Source organism: Danio rerio, chromosome 12, assembly GCF_052040795.2.
Source record: "Danio rerio strain M-AB ecotype USA chromosome 12, GRCz13ab, whole genome shotgun sequence".
Lineage (NCBI taxonomy): Eukaryota > Metazoa > Chordata > Actinopteri > Cypriniformes > Danionidae > Danio > Danio rerio.
The window spans coordinates 8,590,722-8,618,564 of NC_141032.1; the positions used below are offsets into that span (position 1 = coordinate 8,590,722).

Sequence of the window (27,843 nt, forward strand, 5' to 3'; positions counted from 1 at the left end):
TCATTGTGATGCGTTTATCATACAACGCAGTTCGTGTTTATAATCATTTATATCAACTAGTATTAATTCTCTCTCTAGACTTAGTTTCAGGGCTTGTTCTTGTCGGCGCAATATAGCCTCGGCTTATTGCACGTACGAATCCGATTGTGAAGAATGATTAAGCGCTTGCGTTTTTTATTGCATCCTTTTCGCAAGTTATTCATTTGTTTTGTTTTTTAAGTGGTGAGAACATTATTTACTGGCAAACATGTTCCTCGATCTCGTACATCAACAAATAATGTAGCCTACTTAAGTTAATTTACCTTTTATGTAAAAATTAAGGAATAACCGAATTTAATATTAATAAATAAAACATCCGTATAAACGTACATGTTTATTTTTGAACTTTCGTTAATAAAACAACACTAAACTGTTTATAAATATTGTAGTAAAATATTACATTACTTTAACTGCTCGAAACTGTATAATAATAACAATTAAACGTTACATTTTTAAGAACTTAACAAAAATTCTAAATGGCACTTTACTAATCAGTGTAATAATAATAAAAATATTAATAATTATACGTAAAAAGAAAATATTAACCTAGTAACAATATAAGTCAGATGTTTAAAAAAACAGCGTAGTTTCTCTCCACCTTTTGTAGTCATATTTTAAATTATTTGCCAGAAAAACTAACATGTTGACTTTGTCCGGTTTAAGTGAAGAATGGGGTTATAATGTTTCGAGCAATACACTGTCAGACGGTGTGCTTGTAGCGAAAAATGCACAGACAGGCTACTTTTTCACAACCATGCGAGAGAGGGCTTCTGCTTCTGTTCCGCCGCCCGCATTTCTCGCAACGCAGGTTTCTCTACGCTGCGGAGCGGCGCGTTCTTAAGTAGTTACCAAATAGCCTATATGCTCAATTTCTCGTCAATGTCTTCCGTTTATCACTTTCTCTTTTGTATCTGGCCATTTTTGCAAATGCCTCTGCCATGCCTGGCTGAGCTGGGCTTCTGCGTTTAGAAGACAGGAGTTGATTAAGCCTACATGGCTTTTTTTCCCTCGCCGTCAATCGCCACTAGCTTGCATGGTTCGGGACCCGTGGATCTGCGTATCGATGGATTTGCTCCTCAGTGTTTGGACTCTCAGCACTCAGCAGTGAATATTAAAACACACTTTACTTAAAACCCCCATACAAAAAGCTTAATCCAAATTGATTCGTTCACCTTTCTAGTTCGGCACGAATCCAAAATGTTCCCAGATGTAAGAGTTCGTTTTCTAACAAGATTCATGGTTGAACTTGAACTTGCTGAATCGCGCCTAATGTTATATTCTAACAGATATGTAATACTTGGCAACATAACAGTAATTTGTGTTTTAAAGTGCGTGACGTCACGTACTACGGCCGGTGGCAATGGACAACCGAGGTGGCAATGACCACCGCATTGACGCGGTTGTCATGGTGACCGTCACAGCCCTAGTTGTAAGTAAATATATATATATATATATATATATATATATATATATATATATATATATATATATATATATAATATCGCAATATATATCGCAGAGGAAAAAAATATCGCAATGTCAATTTTTTCCAATATCGTGCAGCCCTAATATATATATATATATATATATATATATATATATATATATCTGTGTAAACTGGGATTTTGACAATAGCATAAATATGAGGGCATGCATGAGAAAAATCCAGTGCTCTTTGCTTAATACCTCAACAAATTACCAAGGAATATCTCAAGTGCTTCTTCTGTTCATAAGTGGCACCGATTTACCGAACAGAAAGACAGGAAGCATCCTGCCATCAGATGCTTTCATCATTCGCTTTGACATCAGACACTGAGCTATTTGCAACTGAATGCGTGCCGAACATGACAGCTGAGCACTGTTGTGTTAACTCATGGCCATTTTGTGTCAAGCACTTGTTTAATGAGGTCTTTCTTTCTATTCATCATACACTCACTGCTTTTTAAGCTTTCTTTTATGGCATTTTCAGAACAGAATAAACACAGAGCAGTCCCATGTTGGTATGAGTTTATAGTGGTGGTAACAATGTCAATTATGTTCCGTGCACAGATGTATTTGCAAGAAACAGAATGCATGGCATGCAGCATTCATTTCATATTATTGTAGCTTGATTATTGTATTGTATTAACTGTTCATAATAAGAATTTCTAATATTACCAACGTTGTTTTTACCAACAGATTGTAATGTATTTGTAGATGCTCCTATATGAAATATTGGTTGATACTGATAAATGATAACTCGAGTTTTTTGGAAGCAGATAATTGATCCATAAGGCAAATAACAACGTATCTTGATTCAAATTTTGATCCGGTTTGCAAATAAATACAATGGACAGCTTATTTTATTTTAAAACATCTACAGAAAGCACTTTTTTCCCCCGCAAAATCTTTTACAAATTGCAATTTTGATTATTATCCCACAGCAGCAACATTTTGGTTTCTTGTATGAACTCTTCTGAATTGTATAACTTTAAATGGTATCTAATTTATTGAATGTAATATATGGAACACATTTTCCTAATCGCACCAATACTGATAACAATGAGCATTCATCAACCAATACCAATGCGTCTGTCAATGCACTGTGCATCTCTAATTTTTTAGATGATAAAAACATATTTAATTATATAATGAGACACAACCTATGATTATTAAACACAAAGAGTGTCTCTCAATAAGTTTTCTTATCACTATATTCATTTACAGCAACACCTTTGAAAAAAACTTACTAAAAGTATTACAAATACTTATTTTTTTTATTTTGGTCAATAATTTACATGCCAATGGTGTTTTGGAGATCTGAAAATGGCCAAAAAATGATGATAAAAAATGATACCCTCTATGCAAACTACGAAAATCAGATTTTGCATATGTGTAGTACAATACCTAACAATAGTCTTGTTGTTGATCCCAGTTGTAAGAGCAACAAATAATAACTTGACTTCGAGTTGAAAAAGTGTAAAAGTGGCAGAAGGTAGATTTCTCGGACCCAGATTCTCACAGAAATCAGTCAAGTTTGGTAAAGGAAAAATCATGGTTTGGGGTTACTTTCACTTTGTCACCTGACAAAAGTCTTGTCGCCTATCCAAGTTTTAGGAACAACCAATAATAACTTGACTTCTAGTTGATCATTTGGTATCATAACTGGCTTATATGAAAGGCAAAGGTCTCTAGATTACGCTTATTTAACCAAAATAAAATATGATCAGGCCTTTATAATTATTTAATTAGGACAGTGAGGTCTGACTTTGCTTAGACGAAAGTCTTGTCACAACAGAAATAATGTACAGTATAGAATATAAAGTCATGGTGCAGTGGAAAAACAATTAATATTGTGTATGACTCCCATGAGCTATGAGGACTGCATCCATACATCTCTGCAATGACTCAAATAACTTAATAATAAAATCATCTGGAATGGCAAAGAAAACGAAAGCCCAGAGTTCATCAAGATTCTTTGGATTCATCTTCAGTGCCTCCTCCTTCATCTTACCCCAGACATGCTCAATAATGTTCTTGTCTGCTGACTGGGCTAGCCAATCCTGGAGCACCTTGACCTTCTTTGCTTTTCGGAACTTTGATGTGGAGGCTGAAATATGAGAAGGAGCACTATCCAGCTGAAGAATTTGCCCGCTCATGTGGTTTTTAATGTAATGGGCAGCACAAATGTCTTGTTACCTCAGGCTGTTGATGTTGCCATCCACTCTGCAAATCTTTCGCACACCCCTCTACTGAGTTTAACCCCAAACCATGATTTTTCCTTCAGCAAACTTGACCGATTTCTATGAGAATCTTGGGTCCATGTGGGTTCCAATAGTTCTTCTGCAGTATTCGTGGTGATTGGGATGCAGTTCAACAGATGATTCATCGGAAAAATCTAACCTCTTCCACTTTTCTAAATTATGAATTAGATGTCAAGTTATTTGTTACTCTTACAACTGGGATCGACAACAAGACTTTTGTCAGGTAGTGTAGCTAAAACAATTAAGTTGAGCCAAAAAAAAAATTCAGTAATTGAAATTTGAACAAGTTTGAGCAAGCAGCAAAACCATTTTTTGAGGATGTGAACAGGAATTATTTTGACAACATTGAACAATTCTGTTTTTAGTGCATTGTGTAAATGTCTCTTCAGCCAGCAGTTTCTCAATAGCAATGTTTCCATTCAAATATGTGAATTACACTGTTAAAAAAAATCGTGCTGCCTAAATTTATTTGAATCGAATTAACATTTGTAGTCATCTCAACTGCCATTAATAAAACTGACTAAACATATAAAGTTAGACTTTGTATAACCAAAACAATTGAGTTAGAATTGTCTTAAAATTAAATGGTCAACTAAAACAGGGGTGTTCAAACTCAGTCCTGGAGGGCCGGTGTCCTGCAGAGTTTAGCTCCAACTTGCTTCAACACCACCTGCCAAGAAGTTTCTAGCACATCTAGTAAGAGCTTGATTAGCTGGTTCAGGTGTGTTTGATTAGGGTTGAAACCAAACTCTCCTTCAGGATACCAAGTTTGGACATCCCTGAGCTAAAATAAGCTACAAAAATATTTGTTGTCTTGACTTTTTGTCATAAATTTGCAGCAAAATTGAATACTGCATAAAGCATTTGTGAATTAAACACCATTTCCTTCTAATAAACTGGCAACAAATATCAAAAATTAAAATGGATTTTGTTGACGTAAGAAAGTCACTGTGGGCCTTTTTTCTTATAATGTGTTTTAAATTACTTGCAGGCGGTTCATTCCGCCGTGGTGACTCATGATAAATAAGGGACTAAGCCAAAAGAAAATAAATAAACGAAGGAATGAGCTACTCATTAGTAGATTGTTAGCACCTAAATTTATGTTCGAAGTACTAATTCAGACCAGCTAGTAATTGGACACACTCCAATTATACTCTTTAAGACTTAGGTTCTTACTTCCCATTGGAGATGGCTGGTGTTCAATAACAAGAGAATGCCCCGATTCTTCTTTCTGACAGTCTGCAGGGAGACTTTAGAAACCTCAAGAAAAGCTGTCTGCGTATGTATCCTGCGAAAGAGAGAGAGAAAAAAAGTGATTTATCGCTTAACCAAACCCAATCCAGACACACTAGACTATTCCAATCAGACACACCTGACTTGTTGCCTGGAGAGCATGGCGTGCTCCCTGGCTTCAGGCCCGTCATGTTCAATGGAATTATATTTTTAGTCTACCCTGCTTTATTGCATCCTAAAAATAAAACCCAGGCACCAATTTCTGGATTCATAAAGCTTGGCTCGGACTCACATAATGACCTCTAGACGATCGCTGGATGTCTTACTCAGGGCTTTGTTGTGTGACTGGTGTACCCTGTTGTCTTTAGAAGGAATCCATAATGTTATAGGAAACAGATTCTAAGGTACTACACCTCCCCAAATCCCAATGTTCAGTCAGTAACTACTAAATAGGAGTGTAAGAAGTCCTGCTTAGTGAGCATAGGCTAAGAATAAAGGTGAATAGTAATAGCATAATAACAATATAATTACACAATGTATAATTTTATTCTGTATTTATTGCTTTTAGTTATCATTTTCACTGAATGCTCAATGATACAAATGATTTATGTAATACATAGCCATGTGGCGATTCCTATTTTTAGATAATCCGTTGAATTAAATACTTTATAAATGGATTTTGCTTCATATACGTTGATTGTTTTCTATTTTTGTGTGGAACTTCATGGACACAGATTATAAGATATGATTTATTCATGACAAATGATATTGTGTCAAATGTAAGGGGATAGTTAACCCCAAAAATATTCTGTCATCGTTTATTCAACCTTATTTCTGACTTCCTTGATTCTGTGAAGCATTAAAGAAGATATTTTTAGATATGTAAACCAAACCATCATTGACTTTCATTTTCTGAACAAAAAAAAGTCATACTGGCTTGAAATGACTTTAAATGAACGCAATATCCATTCGTTTTACATTCACTCGGTTTATCCGCTTGTTAAGCGTGACATAACGCAAAGCAGCTTCGCGGTCTTAGCGCTCTATCAAACTGCATGGGGAAACTCATCAAATGGTAATAACAACGTTTACAAAGCACTGTAATACTTTTGAAAATCATGATCGCAATGTATATATCCACGCCTAATACCCAATAGCCAGAAAGTTATTCATTTTTTTACATATATACCTTAGATATCGCATATCGCAAAACTTATGCTAGTTTTGTTGAATAAAATAAGCCAACAATTTAAATAAAATATGACAACAAGATGCTGCAGTGCTAGAAACTTGTATTATTGTCTGCTAAGTAAACGAGTCGTTCATAACGGAGATTCATTCACAAACAAATCGCTCCCTCGTTCGTATGAGAAGTGAAAGCAGGAGAGGGGGGTGTTTTAGGACACGGATTAGATCAAATCTAACAGGAGGAAGGATATGTATTTTCACGTACACAAACACACTCTCTTAGTCAGCAATGCCCGTGCGGTCACTTAACCATCCATGTAGAAAAGTGATGTAAATTTATAATATTTGTAATTAAAAAATATATATTTGCATTATGACCACCGGGAAAACTCCCGATCATAATTATATGCATACATACATTCGTTTCAAAGGACCGCTACCCTGTACTAAAATGGCAGCTCTATTGACGCATTCCTTCCAACAGACAACAACAGGGCAGGCGACATCTAATGTAAATGTCTATAAATTATGTGTATATGGGTGTTTCCCAGTGATGGGCTGCAGCTGCAAGGGCATCCGCTGTCTGAAACATATGCTGGATAAGTTGGCGGTTCATTCCGCTGTGGCAACCCCTGATGAATAAAGGGACTAAGCAGAAGGAACATGAATAAATACAATAGTAGCATAGCATGTATCCATGTGTTAAGTTGGGATGTATGGAATATTGTTTCCGGGTCCAAGCCACTACTTATTTAAATTGAGAAAATATTCGGTTATGACCACTTTTCAGTCATATCACACATTAAGTGGAGTTTTATGAACTAATTCGAGAGGATCACATGCTATGACTGGTCACGGATGGTCTTGCATCACAATCATCGATAAACCAATCAGGTAAATCGTAGCCTTCAATAAACAGCCCGGTTCATTTTACTTCCAGTATCTTAGTTCATAAAAAATCCCCCATCTCCTTTCCTCCAATACCAGGGAGAGCTCTCGATATCTGTTCTCAAGTATCTCAGAGCTCAGGGATCTCTCCCGGGACAGCATGCAAAACCTGCAATTAGTATTAAGCAATAGCTAAGTGTGAACTCTTAAAAATGAATCTTATGTAAAATCATGGTGTACACAGTAGTCTCTGGCTGGACTTGCTGCATCACAGACATCAATATTTTAACATATTATTACTAAAAAATTTACCACTTTTTGGCGATCTAATATTAGCATACCTGCCAACCCTCCTGTTTTTCCTGGGAGTCTCCCGTATTTCAAACCCATCTCCCGTTTTGTCCTGTCTCCTGGAATATACATATACAAATATATACAAATATATACATATATATATATATATATATATATATATATATATATATATATATATATATATATATATATATATATATATATATAAATATAATGTGATCATGATTTTCGAAAGTATTATATCACTTTGTTAATGTTTATTATTACCATTTTTATTACCATTTGTTGAGTCTCCCTATACAGTTTGATAGAGCACTTGGACCCGGAAGCCTCTTTGTGTGACGTCATAATTAACAAGCAGCTATCTTATACAGGATATGATTCAATTAGCATATAGTACATACACGCTTATCATTTTAAGAGTGTCTGGTTCATTCAGCGTTGAAGCACAATAACCAATTCTCCAAAAGAGAAGCCACAAATCCGGGTGATTAGCTAATATTTTCCATGGAAGGGAAAAGACAACCTTTATCACAATTTCCATCTAAAGATGTGAGTAAAACATGTATGCATAACTGGAATATCACATTAAAAAAATTGTAAATAAATCGGTTTCCATTCAATTAGCCAAAAGAACAAAATCATCACTTCCCAATAAAAATGGCAGCAAATATCAAAAAGAAAAAATCGAATTTGCTGTTGTAGAAAAAGCTACTGTGGGCCTTTTACCATGTATAATAAATTACATGAACCTCCAAACTTGAAACATGCTGAATGCACATGGCTTTTGGAGGTGCGAGACGGATACAGTTCTCTGCAAGAAATTCAGTTCTCTCAGATAACAATATTGAACCACTTTCATGACAAACTTTGGCGAAGAGATTTTAGAATGACCAAAACAACATTTCAGATGTTTTACAATGCGGTCGGTGCACTGGTTTGTCCAGTAATATCACTCCATTGCACCCATTTTTGTTATCACTTGACTTTTTTTCATGAGCATTCTGTAATTTATTCAATAAATGTGTTTCCATCCTAGTTTATGCACATTGTTTCTTTTCGAATAAATATAAAATGTATCCTCCTCAGTTGTGAGCGTGTTTTCAAAATTGATGTGCGTCTTGAAATTTCCATGAAGCATTTTTTTATGCAATATTTCAAAATGCGCATAAAAATAAGCGCATGGAAAATAGCTAGCGTGACTGTTTTGCAATTTACAGATCTACCCCTGATCATGTTTTGTGTTATTGCTAATTAAAGACGTTGAGAGATTCGCTCTACGGATTGATGCAAGGTTAATAAGAATAATTGCTGCTGATTTGCTCTTATTCATTCCGGTTAGAGGAGTTATTGTTGAGTCTAATTGCATCCACACTGACTCCTCAGGAGATTCTGGAGGCCAAATAACTGCTACAAGTTTTATTAAAGTGCATTGATTCTGGCTTAACATCAAACAGGCTTGTCTCTAGAGTGCTCTGCCAAGAACCCCATTTTGACCCAAGATGTTGGGCTTTCAGCAAACCATTATTGGGGACAGGATAAGCTTTAACCTAGCAATTATTGGGAGCAAGCAGTGACACATCAAAGAATTCAGATACCCTTAACCTCACGTCTCAAAGGCAGCTTGATATCAGACACCCCTTGAGGTTTGGACTTACATTGTCTTTAAAGACTGTGGCGTAATGTTGTACTTTTGTTATTCTAAAGTGGTGTTGACTACAAAGGCTTACTATTATGTAGAATTTTTCTGTGCCTCTTTTTGTTTGTAGGCCTCCTATGATCTTTATGCAAGCCTGTGAATCATAAAAGAGACGCTGTAAGTCTTCAAGTCTGCTAGCATCTCCATTATTCTCTGCATTGCCAAATGTGTGGTGTGGTAGCCGAGACCTTCGCTTGCCCAGTCAGCGTTATGAAATGCACGATTCCTTTTGTGGACGATGGCAAATGGGTGATCGTACGTTATTCACGTCTTTGTGTGGTGACGATTGTTGCCCCCTTTTCCCTAGGATAGAGTTTGTATTGATCTTGCTACAGGAAGCTATGCCGGCAGTGCGCCAGAATGTCTGCATGTCATCCTCTTTGTGCTTTTTTGTTTCGTCTGTTTTTTTTGTTGATCATGTTTGTTCTGGTCCTCCAAAAAAAAATTGCCAAAGGAGTTTGTGGTCTCTGGCATCAGGCACATGTTAAACTAAAGGCAATCTTTTTGCGTGCTGTCAACAGGTCAATGTCGGGGCTGGCATTGAGATTGCAGGTTTTGCATGTCCACCGAACACTAAAGGACTGTGGTGTTGCTACGAATACCGCTTGGCACCTGTCACATGACACTTCTGGCTTAAACTTCTATTAGCATGCGTGTTACGTGGTGTCTTGCCCTGTGTTGTTCAACAGATGACGTTTCCATAAGACAATTGCTTGATTTTGTTTCTTACCTTTCACTTTTGAAGGTCTGATGTCGTGGTCCTCTGCTTTTCCATCGCCAATCCCAACTCCTTACACCATGTTAAAACCATGTGGTACCTCGAGATTAAGCACTTCTGTCCACGCACACCTGTCATCTTGGTTGGCTGCCAGCTGGACTTGCGCTACGCTGACCTGGAGGCAGTCAATCGTGCTAGGCGACCATTATCAAGGTACTAGTAACTAAGTGAGAACCTTTTCAACATTAGCCACCTTTCCACTATCATGCTGAATGGTATGAACAGTCAGGAGTTAAGGAGGTGATGAGTGGGTGGCAGAATCATATCCCACTAGATGAGATGAGACATGAGACTGGGTTCATGAGAACAAGATGAGATTTTTAGACTCCCTCAATGATAGTATATATATATTATAAATGGGCATAGATCTTTTTTTAAACTAGATTAATTTCACTGTAATCTTGGAATTAATCTAAATTAAAATGGCTCATATAAATTCTGCCGAAGGCATTCAGTATATGTGTGCTACCCAAATAATAACAAAGTAAGTCTTTGAGGACGAGTTCCTGAAGCTAGGTGGCACATTAGACCAGGGGCTCATCTCCTGTTTCCAAAATGCATCACAAACTGCTTGAGAAACTGTTCTACTATGATAATTGATGATGAAAATAAATGATGTTCAATAAGATGTTCTTGTGTTTACTCACTGTTTATTCAGTTAAACATGAATTTTGAACTGTAGGCCTACATAAGCTCGAAACTGCGATTTTTGATCACCTTAATCCGACTAAAGTCATAACTGAACTATACAGAAATGGAATTAATACATGTGGAGTATGCAAATATTAGGGGCATTACTGAAGTAAACATCGCAATAAAACTATTACCGTCATGTAGGCTTTTCGCCATATTTTCCGACAAGATCCAAACACGCGGCTGTCGTTAAAGGATCGTGCACATAAACACACATCGCGAAATGAAGAAGTTTTTTTCTTTCCATTCGGCGTGCATTATTAAATTCCATAACACTCTCACCAGTCCTTACTCCTTATTTGCGTCTAATACCCCAGTTTGTCACGGGGGCATGAATGAGAAGTTCATGAGTTAAAGTGGAACTGCCAAACTGCAGTTAACGTCACCCAAAATTACAGGAAACTCTTACATGAAAGCACTTCATGTAAACACCTTAATTTTATTATTGTCTATTAAGGAAAATAACCAGATTACAGATGTTCATTTAAGTGTAGTCAGTAGTGTCTGTGAAGTAAGTGAAAGATCCAGAAGCCCATCCTGCTGATTTAATTCAGAAGGGCACTTTTTTTTTGTCAGACGGCTCACCGGTCTGGTATACATTCACGCTAAAATATCAAGGTGAAAGTCATCATAGCCTGCGTAGAATAGACCCAGCTCCCAACACAACTTTGGGAATAGATTAACGGCAATAATTTTTTGAATCGCCCGATAAGTGTCTCGCGTTGACGCTGATAACGGCCCATCACTAATATATATATATATATATATATATATATATAAATTCCTTTAATTAAATTCTCTGAAATCTATTATTCAACTGAATTTTTTTCTGCATTTTTAAATAAATAATTTCTAGTAAAAACATATAAACACTGCAAAATGTGCATTATAAGTAGTATAAATAAGAACATATAATAACGCAAATATTGTTTTAAGTGCAATCAATGACTGCAATAATTAATTACAAACAAAGTAGTGCTCGCTTGAAACTCAAAAAAAAAAAAAAAAAAAACTTTCTTCAAGCATAAAAGATGGGCGTGTACTACACAGAACAGCCAAAGTTATGGTCATGTTCTTTTTTTTCTTTTTTTTTTTTTGCCGTTTTTGCCTTTATTGTGATATAACCGTTTGAAGAGTGGAAGAAAAGTTGGAAAGAGAGGACATATGACATTGGAAAAGATCAGCGAACCGGGACTCAAACTCAGAACGCCGGAAGTAGAATAGCATTACACCATTTTTCCACCAGCATGTCTGGCAAGCCTGACAATGCATACAGAACTTTCCCAGCAACACTAACAAAAGTGCTAAATACAAATGTGGGATCAACAATACATTGCTTTTAATGTTAATAACTTTACAAACCTACATCAGCATCCAAACATAGCGAATCCAACATTATCATGCAGCGTTCATATAGACGGATTGCAAACTATACTAAAATATGTGCTGCAATTTGTATAGAAGGAGAATACAAAAGGAGACCAACATGTTCATAATAGTTTCTGTTCATCTCTTTGCAAAGGTAATCCTGCCCTTAGCCCCTGACTCAAGTAGTTTTTACTTCTAGCCCAGCAATGTTTTGGTGCTACTTATTAACCACTTTTTTGGAACTAGGCTCTGACACCGAACCACAATTCAAACTGCCTTTGCATTAACCATGACATTCTCAAGAGAACAGTCAGATCTTGTACGACACATCAGATCTCGATAGATCTTGTGCCACAAGATCTTGTGAGATCTGATGTGTCTCACAAGATCTACCTGAAACTGTCTCCATACTGACTGGCCTGGATCAGCATGGAATTGAATGGTTAACCAAAGGGAACTGTTCAGTCTGATAGTAGTAAAGTGGCTTTTCTGTCAAACTCTGTCCACATTATTTTTGTTTGAAAATGGCTTTATAGCATGTTTATTAACATGTTTGGTTTATATGACTTTTTTAAGCCTTGTCAAAAGGTTTCCAAACATCTATAATGCTTCAATCACCTTGCTTAATGTGCATATATAAGCTTTCCATAAAAGCTCACTAGATCAGGGGTCACCAACCCTGTTCCTTGAGAGCTACCTTCCTGCAGAGTTCAGCTCCAATCCTGATTAAACACACCTAAATCAATTAATTTGGACCTGAAGCAGCGCTTGATAATTACTGACAGGCGTGTTTGACCAGAGTTGTGACTGAAATTAGCATTAAGTTAGCTCTCCAGGAACAGGGTTGGTGACCTCTGAATGCATTTACTTGTCTCTCACAGGCCCATTAAACCTGGAGACATTTTGCCTCCAGAGAGTGGAAGGGAGGTAGCCAAAGAGCTTGGCATCCCATACTACGAGACCAGCGTTTTCGATCAATTCGGTATCAAGGATATCTTTGATAACGCCATCCGAGCAGCTCTCATCTCCAGACGCCACCTACAGTTCTGGAAGTCTCATCTGAGGCGAGTCCAAAAGCCTCTTCTGCAGGCACCGTTTTTGCCACCCAAAGCTCCTCCGCCGCTTATAAAGATCCCAGAGTGTCCAGCCAAAAACCGGGATGGCCCGAAGCAGCTTCTTGAGACCCCTCTATGTGCTGATGTTATGTTTATCGTTCAGGAGCACGTCCACTTGTATGCCCACAGAATCTACCTGTCTACCTCATCCTCCAAATTCTTCGACCTCTTTCAAATGGACTTTTCGGACGAATCCCAGTGCTTGGTGGTAACAGAGCGTCACGGCCGAGATCAGCTAATGCGCACACTAAGCCTGGACACGGAAGAGGATGTCATGGTTCTCCCAAACCTTTCTCCTTGCTCTCTTCGAGCATCCAAGAGTGACGGTACCCTCAAAATGTTGAGTTTCAGCGGGATGCACCGACGCACAAGGCTTTCCCTGGCATCTTGGAGCAAGGCTTTCTACAGCATCCACAAGGAGAACGTGATCAACCCGGTCACAGGTACGCCGGCTCTCATGACAATCGTAAAGATGGATCATTCCATTCACCATGGGCCATTCAGTGCGGTCTTGCGCTTCCTCTACACCGGCGAGTTGGACGAGAAGGAGAAGGACCTGATGAAGATCGCCCAGATTGCAGAGATCCTAGAAGTGTTTGATCTCCGGATGATGGTGGAGAACATCATGAACAATGAAGGCTTCATGAATCAAGAGATCACAAAAGCGTTCCACGTGAGAAAAGCCAACCGAATCAAAGAGTGTCTCGCCAAGAATAATTTCACAGGTATGGAGGAACTCACATATTTAAGTGTAATTCAACATTATTATTACATCTGCCACAACATCTGAAATGTGATCATGCTAGTTTTTGATTTAAAAACATTTCTTTGAAACTGTACATAATTACATGCATGTAGGTCTCATTGAGTGGTAGAATTCGGTAGAGTAAGAAGTACCAAAATAGCGAAACATGCCACTTTTTAGGACCCTTTTGTAAGAATACCTAGTACAACAGTGCTGTAGTCTTGCTGCTAAACGTTATTGGTTTACAAAGATTTGTCACTTGTGCGTTCAACAAGTTAGCCATTTTTAAATATAAAGTACAACTAAATATTGTCATTGTAATAATAATAATGGTATGGCAGCAAAGTTCCTTTATTATTACGATGGATCTAGAGCAATGGTCTCAAACTGAATTCCTGGAGGGCCACAGCTCTGCACAGTTTAGCTTTAACCACCTCCAACTCACACCTGCTGAATAGTCTCTAGTAGTCTTGAACACCTCGATTATTTGAATCAGCTGTGTTTGATAGGGTTGGAGCAAAATGCGCAGAGCAGTGGCCCTCCAGGAACTGAGTTTGAGACCTATGATCTAGAGAATAGTTCCTAGACATATCAGCCTAGAAAATAGCAACTTTTAATTTTCCATTAATCTTAGTACATTGTTTAACTACAGAAGAGTCAAGCTTTGCAATAAATATATCAAAACTCTTTGGCAATTTAAATTTTCTAATCCAATTCAATGATCTATGCTAAGCTAAGCTAAGCTAAAAGTGCTCCTGTCAGACTTGGCTGAACAGATTAAAAATGGTAAAACTCAACTGTTTAACCCTAGGAGAGTTCCTTTGAAACTTGCATTGTTCATCTGTGTGGCTGACCATTTTATGGAAATCACAAACAAATACCAATACATGGAGCGAAATCAATTGTTTTTATGTGTAGTTCACACAACTAGTGCACACAACAGACAGTCAGTGTGTGTGCAGTGTTCCCAGCATTAGACGCTTTGAATAAAGATGGATGCCAAAACATTATTGTAAATGCAATTACAGTCACAATATCACTGTAAAAAATGGCCGTGATTTTAACGGTAAAAAACTGTAAAAATGCTACAGTACAAATCCGTAACCTGGTTAACAGTATGTTTCCTTAATATATACAGCGAATAACTGTATATTGACTTTCCCAGAATTCCCTGCATTGGACACAACTTTTTAAGCTTTTTGTTGACATTAATATGGATCTTTTTAGTTGTTTCCCCATCAGTTATGTACATTATAGATTTATGTTACATCTAATGTTGATAAACAATGTTTATTTCATGACTTTAATTTTATGCGTGTTACCATACTGGTGTTTAGTAGCTGTGTGAATGACACTGAGCACCTTCTATATGCTGATAATGAAAAGATGTGTAGATGTTGGTCATTATATACAGACATATTACCTCTATAAATTAATAAAATACGGTAGTTTACCGTAAATATGAGAATTTTTTTTTCGGTTTGTAAAACCGGGCACGCTTACATCATCGATGCTGCGCTGTTCAGTAAGCGATCTCGCTCAGCACAGTGGACGTTTCTCTAGTTATATCGCTTTAGTCCTTAGGGATGCGGTGACACGCAGTCAGATGTTTCGCCGAACAGATCAGCCACTTTTGACGCTCATAAACAATAAGTCCTCGTGCTGCAGGAGTTAGGAGGTTTTCTGAAGGTTTGCAGCTGTCGTGCAGTAAGGGGTTTGCGTCTTTAATAAACTACGGCAGTTTGCGTTCACTGAACAGTAAGATTGATTAATAAATCCATATGAAACAGTCCCTTAAAAGTCACGTCTCGCTTTCAGTTTCGGGCTTTGGCGCGTTTTGCACACACAAAAAAGCCTAAGTGAACCGCGCTCAGGCACACCTCTTCCAAGTGGGCCAGGGCCGGCCAAGTAAACCAAGCTTGAGCCTGATTCAGCGCACTCACACTTCTCAAACGATCCAGGAAACGGGCCTGGGCACGGTACGGATGGCATAGTGTGAGTAGGCCCTGATTCAATGATCTAATGATGCTAAGCTAAGCTAAAAGTGATCTCGCCAGAGTTGGCTGAATGGATTAAAAACGGTAAAACTCAAGCGTTTAACCCTAGGAGAGTTGTAAAATGAGACATGGAGGAAAATCAATCTTTTTTGTGTGTAGTTCACACAACTTCAATCAACAAAACGGCAAAATCCAACGATATTCAAAAATGATTTGACTAAAGATGTTTGCCAAATACATTAATGTAAATGTAATTACAGTCACAGTATTCACCTTATTCTCTGCCGACGAGCGGGCGCTGCCATTCGAAACTTTTTTGGCTTGAGACTTCCGGTCTCATTCACTTCCATTCATTTTTTGACGATAAAAACTGCTCATTACGCTGCTTGATGTTGCAATTTGATATTTTATTATTATATTATTCTACTTGGTCTGTATAGTCATGCAAACATTTGTTTGTAGAGCAAGTAGTTTGACCGTTTTCTGCCATTTATTATTCCTAGTTATTTCTTCCATAGGCGACTGAATCGGAAGTTCTAAGACAATCGCGAAAACAGGCGCACTTCCGCATTTTAGAATAAGGTCAATAGCTAGCATACGATAGAAACTACCAATATAAAGTAGCTTACTTCATTAAAGCTGTAGAAATACTAATACTAGTTTTGGTGGTAGTTTAATTCCCAACACTTCATGTTGATGTGACAGTCCATGAATTTCAGTGGTACAAGATAAAACAGAATAACTCCTCATGGTGTATTTTGGACTCTCTTTTCGCAGATGTGGTGTTCAGGTTAGACGATGGCACCATTAACGCCCACAAACCACTGCTGATCTCTAGCTGTGACTGGATGGCTGCCTTATTTGGGGGCTCTTTCATGGAGAGTGCAAACGACGAGGTGAGTGCGAAAAACAGTGTTTAATGAGCTCCAGTTAGGGCACCGACAAGTCTACATCTTCATTTCGTCCTTAAGCATTAATAAGTCTGCCAGTTCTCTAGCAGATGGTACAAGGTCACACACCGCTCAGACATTTGCATGCGCTTACATACTCAAATAGACGGGCGCTGACACTTTTTTTTATAGACGCTGGCTTGCCAACAATTGCATCAAATTCTTGAATAACTATAATAGTCTGGTTGTGGTGTGTGCAAGGGACGGATTGAATATATTTCAGCAGTGATGAATCGCCTGTCAGCGATGTCTTGACCTTTGGAATGCGTGATGCTTGTCTTGAAAGACATTTGATTCGCAAAACAACAGGGTGTTATTGCATTTTGAAAGGGTCGTTTGTTTTTGATTCTGCTTCGCTTTGATTTTCAGATGCCTCATTTAATAATAAAATTTGCTGTTAATTTAATCTACCTGTCAAAAGCCTTGTCGTCGATCCCAGTTGTTAAAGCAAAGAATAATAACTTGACTTCTCGTTGATCATTTGGAATAGTGTCAGAAGGTAGATTTTTCAGCTGACTCATCTGTTGAACTGCATCCCAATCATCGCAAATACCGCAGAAGACATACTGGACCCAAGATTCTCACAGAAATCAGTAAACTTTGGTGAAGGCAAAATCATGGTTTGGGATTATAGTCAGTATAGGGGCATGTGAGAGAGATCTGCACAGTGGATAGCAACATCAACAGCCTGAGGTATCAAGACATTTGTGCTGCCCATTACATTACAAACCACAGGAGAGGGCAAATTCTTCAGCTGGATAGCGCTCCTTCATACTTCAGCCTCCACATCAAAGTTCCTAAAAGCAAAGAAGGTCAAGAGGCTCCAGTCTTGGCCAGCCCAGTGACCAGACATGAACACTATTGAGCATGTCTGGGGTAAGATGAAGGAGGCATTGAAGATGAATTCAAAGAATCTTGATAAACTCTGGGAGTCCTGCAAGAAAGCTTTCTTTGCCATTCCAGATGACTTTATTAATTAAAGTCGAGTCATTGCAGAGATGTATGGATGCAGTCCTCCAAGCTCATGGGAGTCATACACAATATTAATTCTTTTTTATTTTTATTTTATTTTATTTGCTTGTTTATTTTACAGGGACAATACACTTGACATTGTTATACAAAGATAACCGATGTTGTGTACATAGGGCATATAGCATAAAGCTAATTTGCAGCCCTACTTCCTACTTTCTACTGCATCATGACTTTATATTTAATACTGTACATTATTACTGTTAAGTGACAATACATTTAAGCAAAGTCAGACCTTACTGTCCTAATTAAATCATTCAAAATCATGTTCATATTTTATTTTGGTAAACTAAGCGTACTCTAGAGGCCTTTGCCTTGCATGTAAGTCACTTCTAATACCAAATGATCAGCTAGAAGTCAAGTTATTACTTGTTGTTCCTAAAACTTGGATAGGCGACAAGACTTTTGTCAGGTAGTGTAGATGTATGGGTGACATTTTTTTCTTTTGTAGTACTTAAAGAAGATTTTTTTAGCTTGAAACCATGGTAAGTCATACAATGCAAGTCAACAACTACTGGCACATTCAGAGTCTAAAAACATATATAAGCAAAGCAAAAATGAACACCTGTTAAGACTGATGACATACTAGTTGTTAGCCTGTGTTGTTATCTGATAAGTTTGTACCCAATGACACAATTATAATGCCTCATGACAATCATGTTTATGCCATATTTATGACAAGTTATGTTATCTTAGATATGTCAAGTTGTCGTGACAAAGACAAACACAGGTTGTGATGTATTTGTTTATGTCAAGTTGTCATAAGAATGTCACATTTGTATTTAAAATGACATAACTGAGCAAATGACACTAAACAACGGTTGTTAAAAGCATGCATAAAATTGTGTCATGTCATGATTATAAATGTTTCATGACCTTTTCGAGTAAAGTGTTACCATTTTATTTTTTCAATTCTGTGTTTATGTCTTACAATTCTGACAGTTTGTTCAGCTGAATGATAAATACATTTAAAGCACATTTTCATTTTATATAATCCTTTTAATTTCATTTCTAAAATCCTTTTAATTTTAGTACAAAATCTATTATTTCAGTATTTTACTGCAGTATTTCCAGTTTGTAAATAAATTAATTCTCTCTATACTGAGCTTATTATTTATTAGCTTATGTTATTTATACAGGGTATCCGCAGGGCCTTAAAAAGTCCTAAAATGTCCTAAATGTAAACAAATTAAGGACTTAAAAGTCTTAAATTCACTGAAATATTGTGTTGTAGGTCTCAATCATTTTAAACAGGTCTTAATTTCCCTTCGTCCATGTAAAGCTATCCAATTGGACCAACACCCATCCAATCACCAACACCCCATCTCAATAAAAGTTTTGAAATTTGTATTTATTAACTTTATTTGCTCTATGTATATTTCTATTTATATACATATGGTTTAATTATCTTCCTTACAATAACATTTGTTTTTAATGATGTCCCGATCAAATTGTTTAAACCTTGAGTCCGAGTCATTTGATTTTGAGTATCTACTGATACCAAAACCCAATCCGATACTTTTATAATACACAATAAAAAAAATAAAAAAGAGCAAAGAAACAGATCTAGGATGTTCCTTATTTTTTTTTTAATTGGCCTTATTTTAACATTCAACAACTCTGTTAACAAACAGAGCACTTCTGTGAGGTAGCTTGAAGAATCAAGTAATAAATAACATAAATTCTTCACTTTTGGACTTTATTGCATCAGTAAATCTAGTATAAAAACAAATAGCACCTCAACTTAAAATATCCGGCAGGCATTTAAAAATAAATAAATAAATGAATAAAAGTGCCAGTGTTTTCAAAGGCATTTAACCAATGGTGTGTCTGCAACAAAGTGATTCTGAACCAGTCTGAAGCAACATGATCGGGCCCGATTTCCAATCACGTGATCCAAACTGAACATCCCTAGTTTAACTGGGACATTAGAAAAAAATCCTCAGTATTTAGCCAAAGTCTGAAATTTCATTCATAATGGTCTTAAAACGTCTTTAATTTGACTTGATGAAACCTGTAGAAACCCTGTTATAGTATAATTAAAAACAAATATTTAAATATTTATTATACATTAAAGTAATTAAAATTAATGGAATTTTAAATAAAATGAAAAATTATAAATATTATGCATTTAAATAAATATTTAATTAAATATTTTTGTAATGCTTTTTGTTGGAATAATATCCTCATAATATACTGCAATAGGAATCATATACGGTTCTATTCATATATATATATATATATATATATATATATATATATATATATATATATATATACATATATATATATATATATATATATATATATATATATATATATATATATTTACCTTATTCATAATTAATGATCAAAGATGCACCGTTAATACAAATACTTCCTCTCCTTTGAAGCGAACATGCATTTAGTTTTTTTCCACACCTGCCGCGTGCACACTTAATCCTGTTTCCACTGTCTAAACAGACGCTTTCATCTGTGGCACTGTTCATTAATTTCCTCCTTAACAGGTGGAAATAAAGCAAAGCCAGTTTCCTCCCTGAGGAGGAAGAGCAGACGTCATTCAGAGACAGTGATCTGTTTTCCTCCGCGCTAATCTTTGCACAAGGGACTCAATACATGTTGGCCAGCCTTTTTTTATATGACTTGGTGCTCTGACATTTCATGCCAGTGTAACAATTGGGACAGCTGTATTTTAGGCAGCGTCCTACTTTCAGGCTTAAGTCTAAAGCGTTTGCTCAAATCCGAGAGAGTGTGTCTCTTTTTCCTTTGCCGCTCTCTCTTTTGGAGTGGTTATTCTACCCCGGCTCAACTCACAGCGGTCTACTGTGTTTGCCCTTGAACGCTATTATGTAATGGGTTACGTAGCAGCATCTATCTGCGTGTTCTGCCCAAATGTGCTTAGTAATGCTGGACTGCTGGTGAGTTTTGTAGATTAGAGACTGAAATGTCCCGTCTCCAGAGCTCAGCTGACCAGAGACTGCAATATTTGACTGCACATCTTATAAGTTAATGTCTATTTTTTTGCATTATTTATTTTGTTTTGGTTTATGAGTTTATGCTCAGGTTGTAATTAAATCATAAACTGTCAACACTTTATTTGAAGTGGGTTTAGGTTTGGGTAGGATTAGGGATGTAGAATAAAGTCATACTTTATAACTACCAAAAAAAAAAAATTATAAAATCATATCGCGATAATAAGTATGTTATGAGCCAGAGGTTGTCATGAATTGTGACTTAAACTGATGATACTGATGACATAACTCTTCTGAAGGTCATCATGAAACCAAAATGTGACACTTTTACATTTTTAATACACATTACAGGTCTTAGCTATTGTTTTATTACAAAAATGTGTTATAATGTGTATAGTTTTTCATTAAAAAACTCCAATACTAAATGTTTCATGGTGTAATAGTAATATTAATAATAATAATAACAACAACAATATTAGTAGTAATTGTAATAACAAAAACAACCACTCAACAACAACAATAAAAGTAAAAATAATAATAATAACAACAACAATAGTAGTAGTAATTGTAATAACAAAAACAATAACCACTCAACAACATTAATAATAATAATAATAACAACACTAATAATATAATAACAATATATATATGTATATATATATATATATATATATATATATATATATATATATATATATATATATATATATATATATATATATGTATGTATGTATATATATATATATATATATATATGTATGTGTATATATGTATGTATGTATGTATATATATATATATATATATATATATATATATATATATATATATATATATATGTATGTGTATATATATATATATATATATATATATATATATATATATATATGTATGTGTATATATATATATATATATATATATATATATATATATATATATATATATATATATATATATATATATATATATATATATATATATATATATATATATATATATATATATAAATTACTTCTAATTCTATTACAACTAATAACCATGATATAGAACATTTTATAATAATACTATATTTATGGAGCACAAATAATTGCTGTATTTAGAAACATTTAAACCTAGTGTTATCGCAAATATGTTAGATTGAGTAGGAATAATTGTTCCTATTAGATTTTCCTATTGCTCAACTGCATTTTTTATTTTTGAATACATTTATTTTTGACCTAAAACTTAGTTTATCTGGTAAAAGCATTGAAATAAGGTAGTAAAATATTAATAAATATTATTCCTATTTTGCTTAAAGTAGTATCAATGATATTAATAAATACCAAAAACAGTAACCACACAACAACAAAGATATATATATATATATATATATATATATATATATATATATATATATATATATATATATATATATATATATATATATATATATATATATATATATATATATACATACATACATATATACATACATATTTATTCTACTTCTACTACTATAATATTATTATTAATAATAATAATTATAATAATAACAACAACAATTATAAATGAATAATCATACAAAACATTTTATAATACTACCACACTAAAAAAAAAACAAAAAAAAAAAAACTTTTGCTGCTTGTTTAAGCTACTTATTTAAAATTAGCTGAATCTTCAAAATTCTTACGGTTTTCTTTGGGACAATTTATTTGTTTTATGTTCAATCCACTTAAATTAGTAACAGCGATCAAGTTCATTTAATACATTTGTTTTAGGACAACATGAAGAAATTGTGTGGAAGCATTTTTTACAGTGTATAATTATACTGCACAAAATCTTTATTTGGAAACATCTAAACCTGCTTTTATCATAAATATGTTAGATTGAGTTGGAATAAATATTTCTATTGGATGATGACTCCTCTTCGTCATCATAATAATAGTATATAGACTATATAATAATAAAGTATATTCATAAAATAACCCAAAATATGCTTTATATGGTAACAGCATCTAAATTAACTAGTTTTATTTGCCATTAATTAGTTCAAACAGATCAGAAATAATTATTTTACATTAATTTCACTCTTAATAATAATAGTAGTAGTAATAATATCAGTAATAAATATAATAGTAGTAATAATAATAATAATGATAATAGGATCAACTGAATAAAAAAAATAATTGCAGTAACAACAGCTGGATTTTGAAGAAAATACAAAAATTGCTGTTTATCTAATCCAGCTGTCATGGATATCAGAAGTCAGATTTTTTAACTGCTCCAAAAATATCATATTGAGATGCCCCATACAATTGAATCAATTTCTGATGTACAAAATCAAATCTCGTTCTACATTTCCTCACCCATTTCCTATTTCACTTAGAACTGTGTAGCATTTCAGAAGTAAATGGGTTGTAAACGCTATTTCACGCTGACTTAGCGGCACCAAATGGAATTGAACAAACGGATTGTTTCCAAAATAAAGACATGAGTGCATCTGTGTTGCCAGGTCTCATTCCCCAACACCAGCAGAGTATGTATGCAGGCAGTGCTGGAGTACCTCTACACCAATCAGCTGTCGCCCATGGCAGACCTGGACCCAATGGAGCTGATCGCCCTGGCCAACAGACTGTGCCTTCCACGGCTCATCGCCCTCACAGGTGAGTCCTGTGCCAACACGCACCCTTTACAATGCAAGTAGATCACTCTGTAGAACCCAACCATTAAATTAAATTAAATTAAATTAAATTAAATTAAATTAAATTAAATTAAATTAAATTAAATTAAATTAAATTAAATTAAATTAAATTAAATTTAATTTAATTTAATTTAATTTAATTTAATTTAATTTAATTTAATTATTTTAATTTCAGTGTATCACTCTGTAAAACCAAAAGTAAAATGAAATCAAATTAAGATTTAATTAAGTTTTAATTTTAAATTTAATTGTAATTAAATATAATACATTTTTAATTTTACATTTAATTTAATTTTCTTGTATTTTACTGCTGGGTTTTACAGAGCGATTAATTTAATTTAATTTACTCATTTGTTTAAGGGATAGTCACTCAAAAATGGACATTTGCTCACTCTTTACTCTCCCTCAAGTGACATTAAACCTTTATTAGTTTCTCTCTTCTGTTGAACACAAAAGATTATATTTTGAATGAAGCTGAAAACCTGTAACCACTGACTTCCATATTAGGAAAAACAAATACAGTGAAGGGTGAGTAAACGAGTCCAGAACTCTCATTCTTGGGTGAACTATCTCTTTGATGGAAATAAGTTACATAAACTCAAATGTTTATTGTCTTAAATGTGCTTTTGACACTTCTAAGCATAAAAATACTATAACATGTTTGCAGATATTTTGGAAACATGCTAAATGAACATTTTTGTATCTGAAAAACAATGCTAAAGTTAGATATTCTGCTTTGAACATTTCCTTGCCGGATTATCTGTCTTTGTTTTGGGCCCTTTAACCTGGCCAATGCCAGTTAAGCCAATTATATTTCAGCACCACGGGTTGCCTTGGTGTGATTTATTCAGTCATAAAGGCACTAAAAGTATGCACCCACGATTTAGAGTTCCACATGGGGTTGTTATTAATTAGTAAATATTATAAATATTAGGAACGTAAACATTAAGTGAGCAGGTTATATTGTAACCCCGTGTCCTAACAACACGCTACATGACAAGATTTGCAGCAATGACTGTAAAAAATATGGACGACGCGACAGCCCTTTTCCCATTGAACGCCTTGAGTGCAAAACGCCTGCTTGACGGGCACAAACTGTCGCAAAAGACTGCTGAAATTGGAGCCTTGACATGCGCAGAAGGACTGTCTGATGGAGCCAGAGGAGGAGCCGCGAAAATGAGCGGAGTAGAGCTTCCAACCAAACGCTTTATGTAAAATCAACCACGCCCCCCGAACTTCTCAGCATGCGTTTGCTGTCTTATCAACACAAATGGATGTAATAACGTTAACAAATATGAGGGTTTTATATATTAAATCGCGCCAGCTCCGGACCGCAGCGCATAACCTACTCGCGGCGTCGCAGGCTGATTCCGGCTCGCATGCGGCATCTGGCTCGATTGACTCGGGCTGGAATCGGGTAGTGAGTCCAGGCATCCGGAGTAGGTCCAGCAGAGGTAGTCAGTCTGAGCTCTAAGGGATAAGTCTCCGGCAGGCGAGAATCTAGCCGGAACTGTGTTTTGCTATCTGGGTGGCTAGGCGTGTATCAGCAAACTAATAAAGCCCGAAAAAAGCCCTGAACTTAGCGAATAAACAGTGTTCCACCAGGATCATGTATGTCAGAAACTATAGTTTACTGCTGAACTCATTTTGTCATGGTAAAATAACACAGAAATCGAATAATAACATTTCAGTCTCCTGCCGAAGCTCAGACGCGCTGCTTTGAGAAACTGTCAATCACAGCTGTCAATCACGATGATACGCCCAGCATTAAATTACTGCTAAAAACAAACTGTTTACAAAAATGAAGATCTGCATTTATTTCAGCACAATAACCAGTGCCTTAATCGACCAGAACCATATTTCGGGACATTTTATTGCAAGTGTAATAATTTTTTTTATTTGGGCTCAAGTCTCCTTCATTAACACGGAGGAGGCGGGCTTTATGACTTGTACTGCAGCCAGCCCCCAGGGGGCGATCTAACGGCCGAGACCTTCACTCAAACGCAGGCTTGCGGCACACTTGATTTGCAGTGATACGCAATTGGGCTGTTAGCAGCAGACGAAACATGACAGAAATTTAAATCCAGACATTCAGAAGCACAGAATAGTGCACTCACTGCACTCCAACGAAATGGTGAGGTTTATAATCGAATTAATACATATTAAACCTCTTCAACATTATTAAATGTACATGCTGAATCACTGATATGTGTTGGCTTGCACTGATTCACAGTTCTAAAGTTCAATTTCAAACGGTTTATTTTATTTTCAAGATCTGAGGTGAACTATCTGCTGCTGCTTTCAGTAGTATGGCAATAAATGTCATGTAAAATGGCATTCAAACTCACATTATTAGCATTCAACACTGAATAAAGCACATGAGGTGTACCTGAGGTGATCATTGTTGGTTTTCTGTTGTTATAATAATTAAATAAATAAAGCAGCCCAACCCTTTTCAACAGTGAAGACATTAATAATAAATATTTCTTGACCGTTAAGTCATCATATTAGAATAACCATGTGACACTGAAAATTGAAGAAATAAAAAAAATCAGCTTTAAATCACAAAAATAAATAAGATTTTACAGCTCATTCAATAAAAACATACATATTATTTTACATTTTTACTGTATTTTTGATTACATAAATGCAGCCTTGGTGAGCAGAATAGGTGTTCTGAAAGGTAAATTACCACAGTGTCGGTAGGGGATTGCAACATCCTTCAACACACACTCAAAGCACACAAACACACATGCTCCTCCTCAAGCACAGGGCAGAGCCGCTCGGCCACCTCAGACTCAAAGCAAACAGGCCTTTTAGCCATTTCGCTCAGTGTTGCTAAGCAACGAGTGATGTCAAGGTGCCAAATTAAAGAGGACGTCTCTGCAGAGCTTTGTGTGGCATACACTACAATCTGTCCGGCGGACGTCATCTAATGACGTGGCGGTGACAGGCTGAAATTTATCTGTGACTCCAGATGCAACTATTTACCTCAGCTTTTGCGTAGCCTGCACCGCCCCAGAGGGAAAACATTTTCTCTCTCTTTTTTTTTTTTTTTTTTGTGCGTCAGATTATTTACAGTCTGCAAGAGTAGCAAAGCATAGGATGAAATATTATTCTGGGTAAATGTGCTGCTGTGGTGCTTTGTGTGGAACCTTATTTCTGAGCATCGGGTGAAATATTGTTCTTTTTAAACAATGCTTTTTATGCCAGGCATATTTGTTCCTGCCAAGGAATAATTAAAAAAATGGTGAATGCCGCTTTAGATCACAATTACGATTTTTTAAAGATTATATCACAAAGCTGTTGTTGCTTTTGCTTTGCTTTGTTTTCAGAATTTCCAGGCTACTTGGAATTGTACTTTTTTAGGCTTCATTTTTTCCTGTATGGTGCATTTACATCTCACAATTTGCAGTTTAGTTTAAACTTCTTTCTTAAAATTGTGTCTATTTCTTGCAATAGGTTATATGCACTCCGACATTTAATTTCAGCCAGCCAGTGAACTGTCTTTCCATTATAAAAATGCCAAGTTTAAGGTCTGATTTACTTTAAAAATTAGTGATCTTCACTGCCTGATAGATATACGATATGAAGTGGGTCTCAAATTGGACAAGAAGCACTGTTTTAAATGACAATTTCCCCCTTCATGTCTTTATAATATGACAATTTTTGATATACATGACCTGCTGTACTAGTGATTATACAGTGAATGTTTAAGTCTTTTTAACTGAATGTATGAAAATAGTCACATTAACCTTTCACCAACACTAGCTTTGCATATCCCCCATTGCAAGTTTAAAAGTTTTCACACTTTCTTTCATGCAATTTTGAATTTAAAAGTAAATTATAAAATAGATATAAATTCGAAAATACAAGACGTAAATCTTTTTAATCTACTTCAATTGTTGCTTATTTTTTTATTGATATTTTTATTATACTTTTCCATGCAACCGCAAGTTTATAAACTCTTGCAGTTGTTTTTTTTTTTCTTCATTTTTAAAAATAATTGTTATGTTAAATATATTGACTATAAAAATTCTGACTTTATTTCTCCAAAATCAGATTTTTTTTTCTCAGTTGTGCACTTCTAGCCTATAACAACTCGAAGTTTATATTCCACAGTTCTAACTTTGCTCAGGAAGTACAAAATCAAATTTCACAGTTGTAAGATTATGAATCAAATCGTGAGACAAAATCATATAACAAAATCATGTCTTATAATTCATTGAATTTTTTCTTAGTTTTATGATTTTAAAAATGTCAAATTTAACAACACATGAAGTAAAATCTGTTATTTCTGTGATTTAAAGCTAAATTTTTATTTCTCCAATCTTCAGTGTCACATGATCCTTTAAAAATTTGTCTACTATGATATGACATTTGGGAAAATGAAAATTCTAATTTAAATCTCAAA

The 27,843-nt window shown here is 35.3% G+C and overlaps 1 protein-coding gene and 1 long non-coding RNA gene across 4 annotated transcripts in view; one reads left to right on the top strand and one right to left on the bottom strand.

Annotated features, from left to right (window-relative positions):
- Positions 1 to 27,843, top strand: part of rhobtb1 (Rho related BTB domain containing 1) — a 46,120-nt gene that overhangs the window by 9,633 nt on the left and 8,644 nt on the right. Inside the window, exons 4-8 of one of the 2 annotated variants that reach the window (XM_087275876.1) lie at positions 9,176 to 9,222; positions 9,851 to 10,036; positions 12,826 to 13,784; positions 16,579 to 16,697; positions 23,241 to 23,391. In XM_087275876.1, coding sequence (XP_087132002.1) covers positions 9,915 to 10,036; positions 12,826 to 13,784; positions 16,579 to 16,697; positions 23,241 to 23,391 — 1,351 coding nt within the window. In that variant the 5' untranslated portion in view covers positions 9,176 to 9,222; positions 9,851 to 9,914. The remainder of the gene's footprint in view (positions 1 to 9,175; positions 9,223 to 9,850; positions 10,037 to 12,825; positions 13,785 to 16,578; positions 16,698 to 23,240; positions 23,392 to 27,843) is intronic. The other variant, XM_087275875.1, reaches the window with a different exon arrangement.
- The window catches only part of LOC147834392 (uncharacterized), a 38,884-nt gene that overhangs the window by 4,934 nt on the left and 6,107 nt on the right, over positions 1 to 27,843 (bottom strand). Inside the window, exons 1-2 of one of the 2 annotated variants that reach the window (XR_015503860.1) lie at positions 9,836 to 9,998; positions 4,959 to 5,070 (exon numbers count right to left, since the gene is read on the bottom strand). This is a non-coding gene — a long non-coding RNA (uncharacterized LOC147834392). Of the gene's footprint in view, positions 1 to 4,958; positions 5,071 to 9,835; positions 9,999 to 27,843 lie in introns of those variants that run through there. The other variant, XR_015503859.1, reaches the window with a different exon arrangement.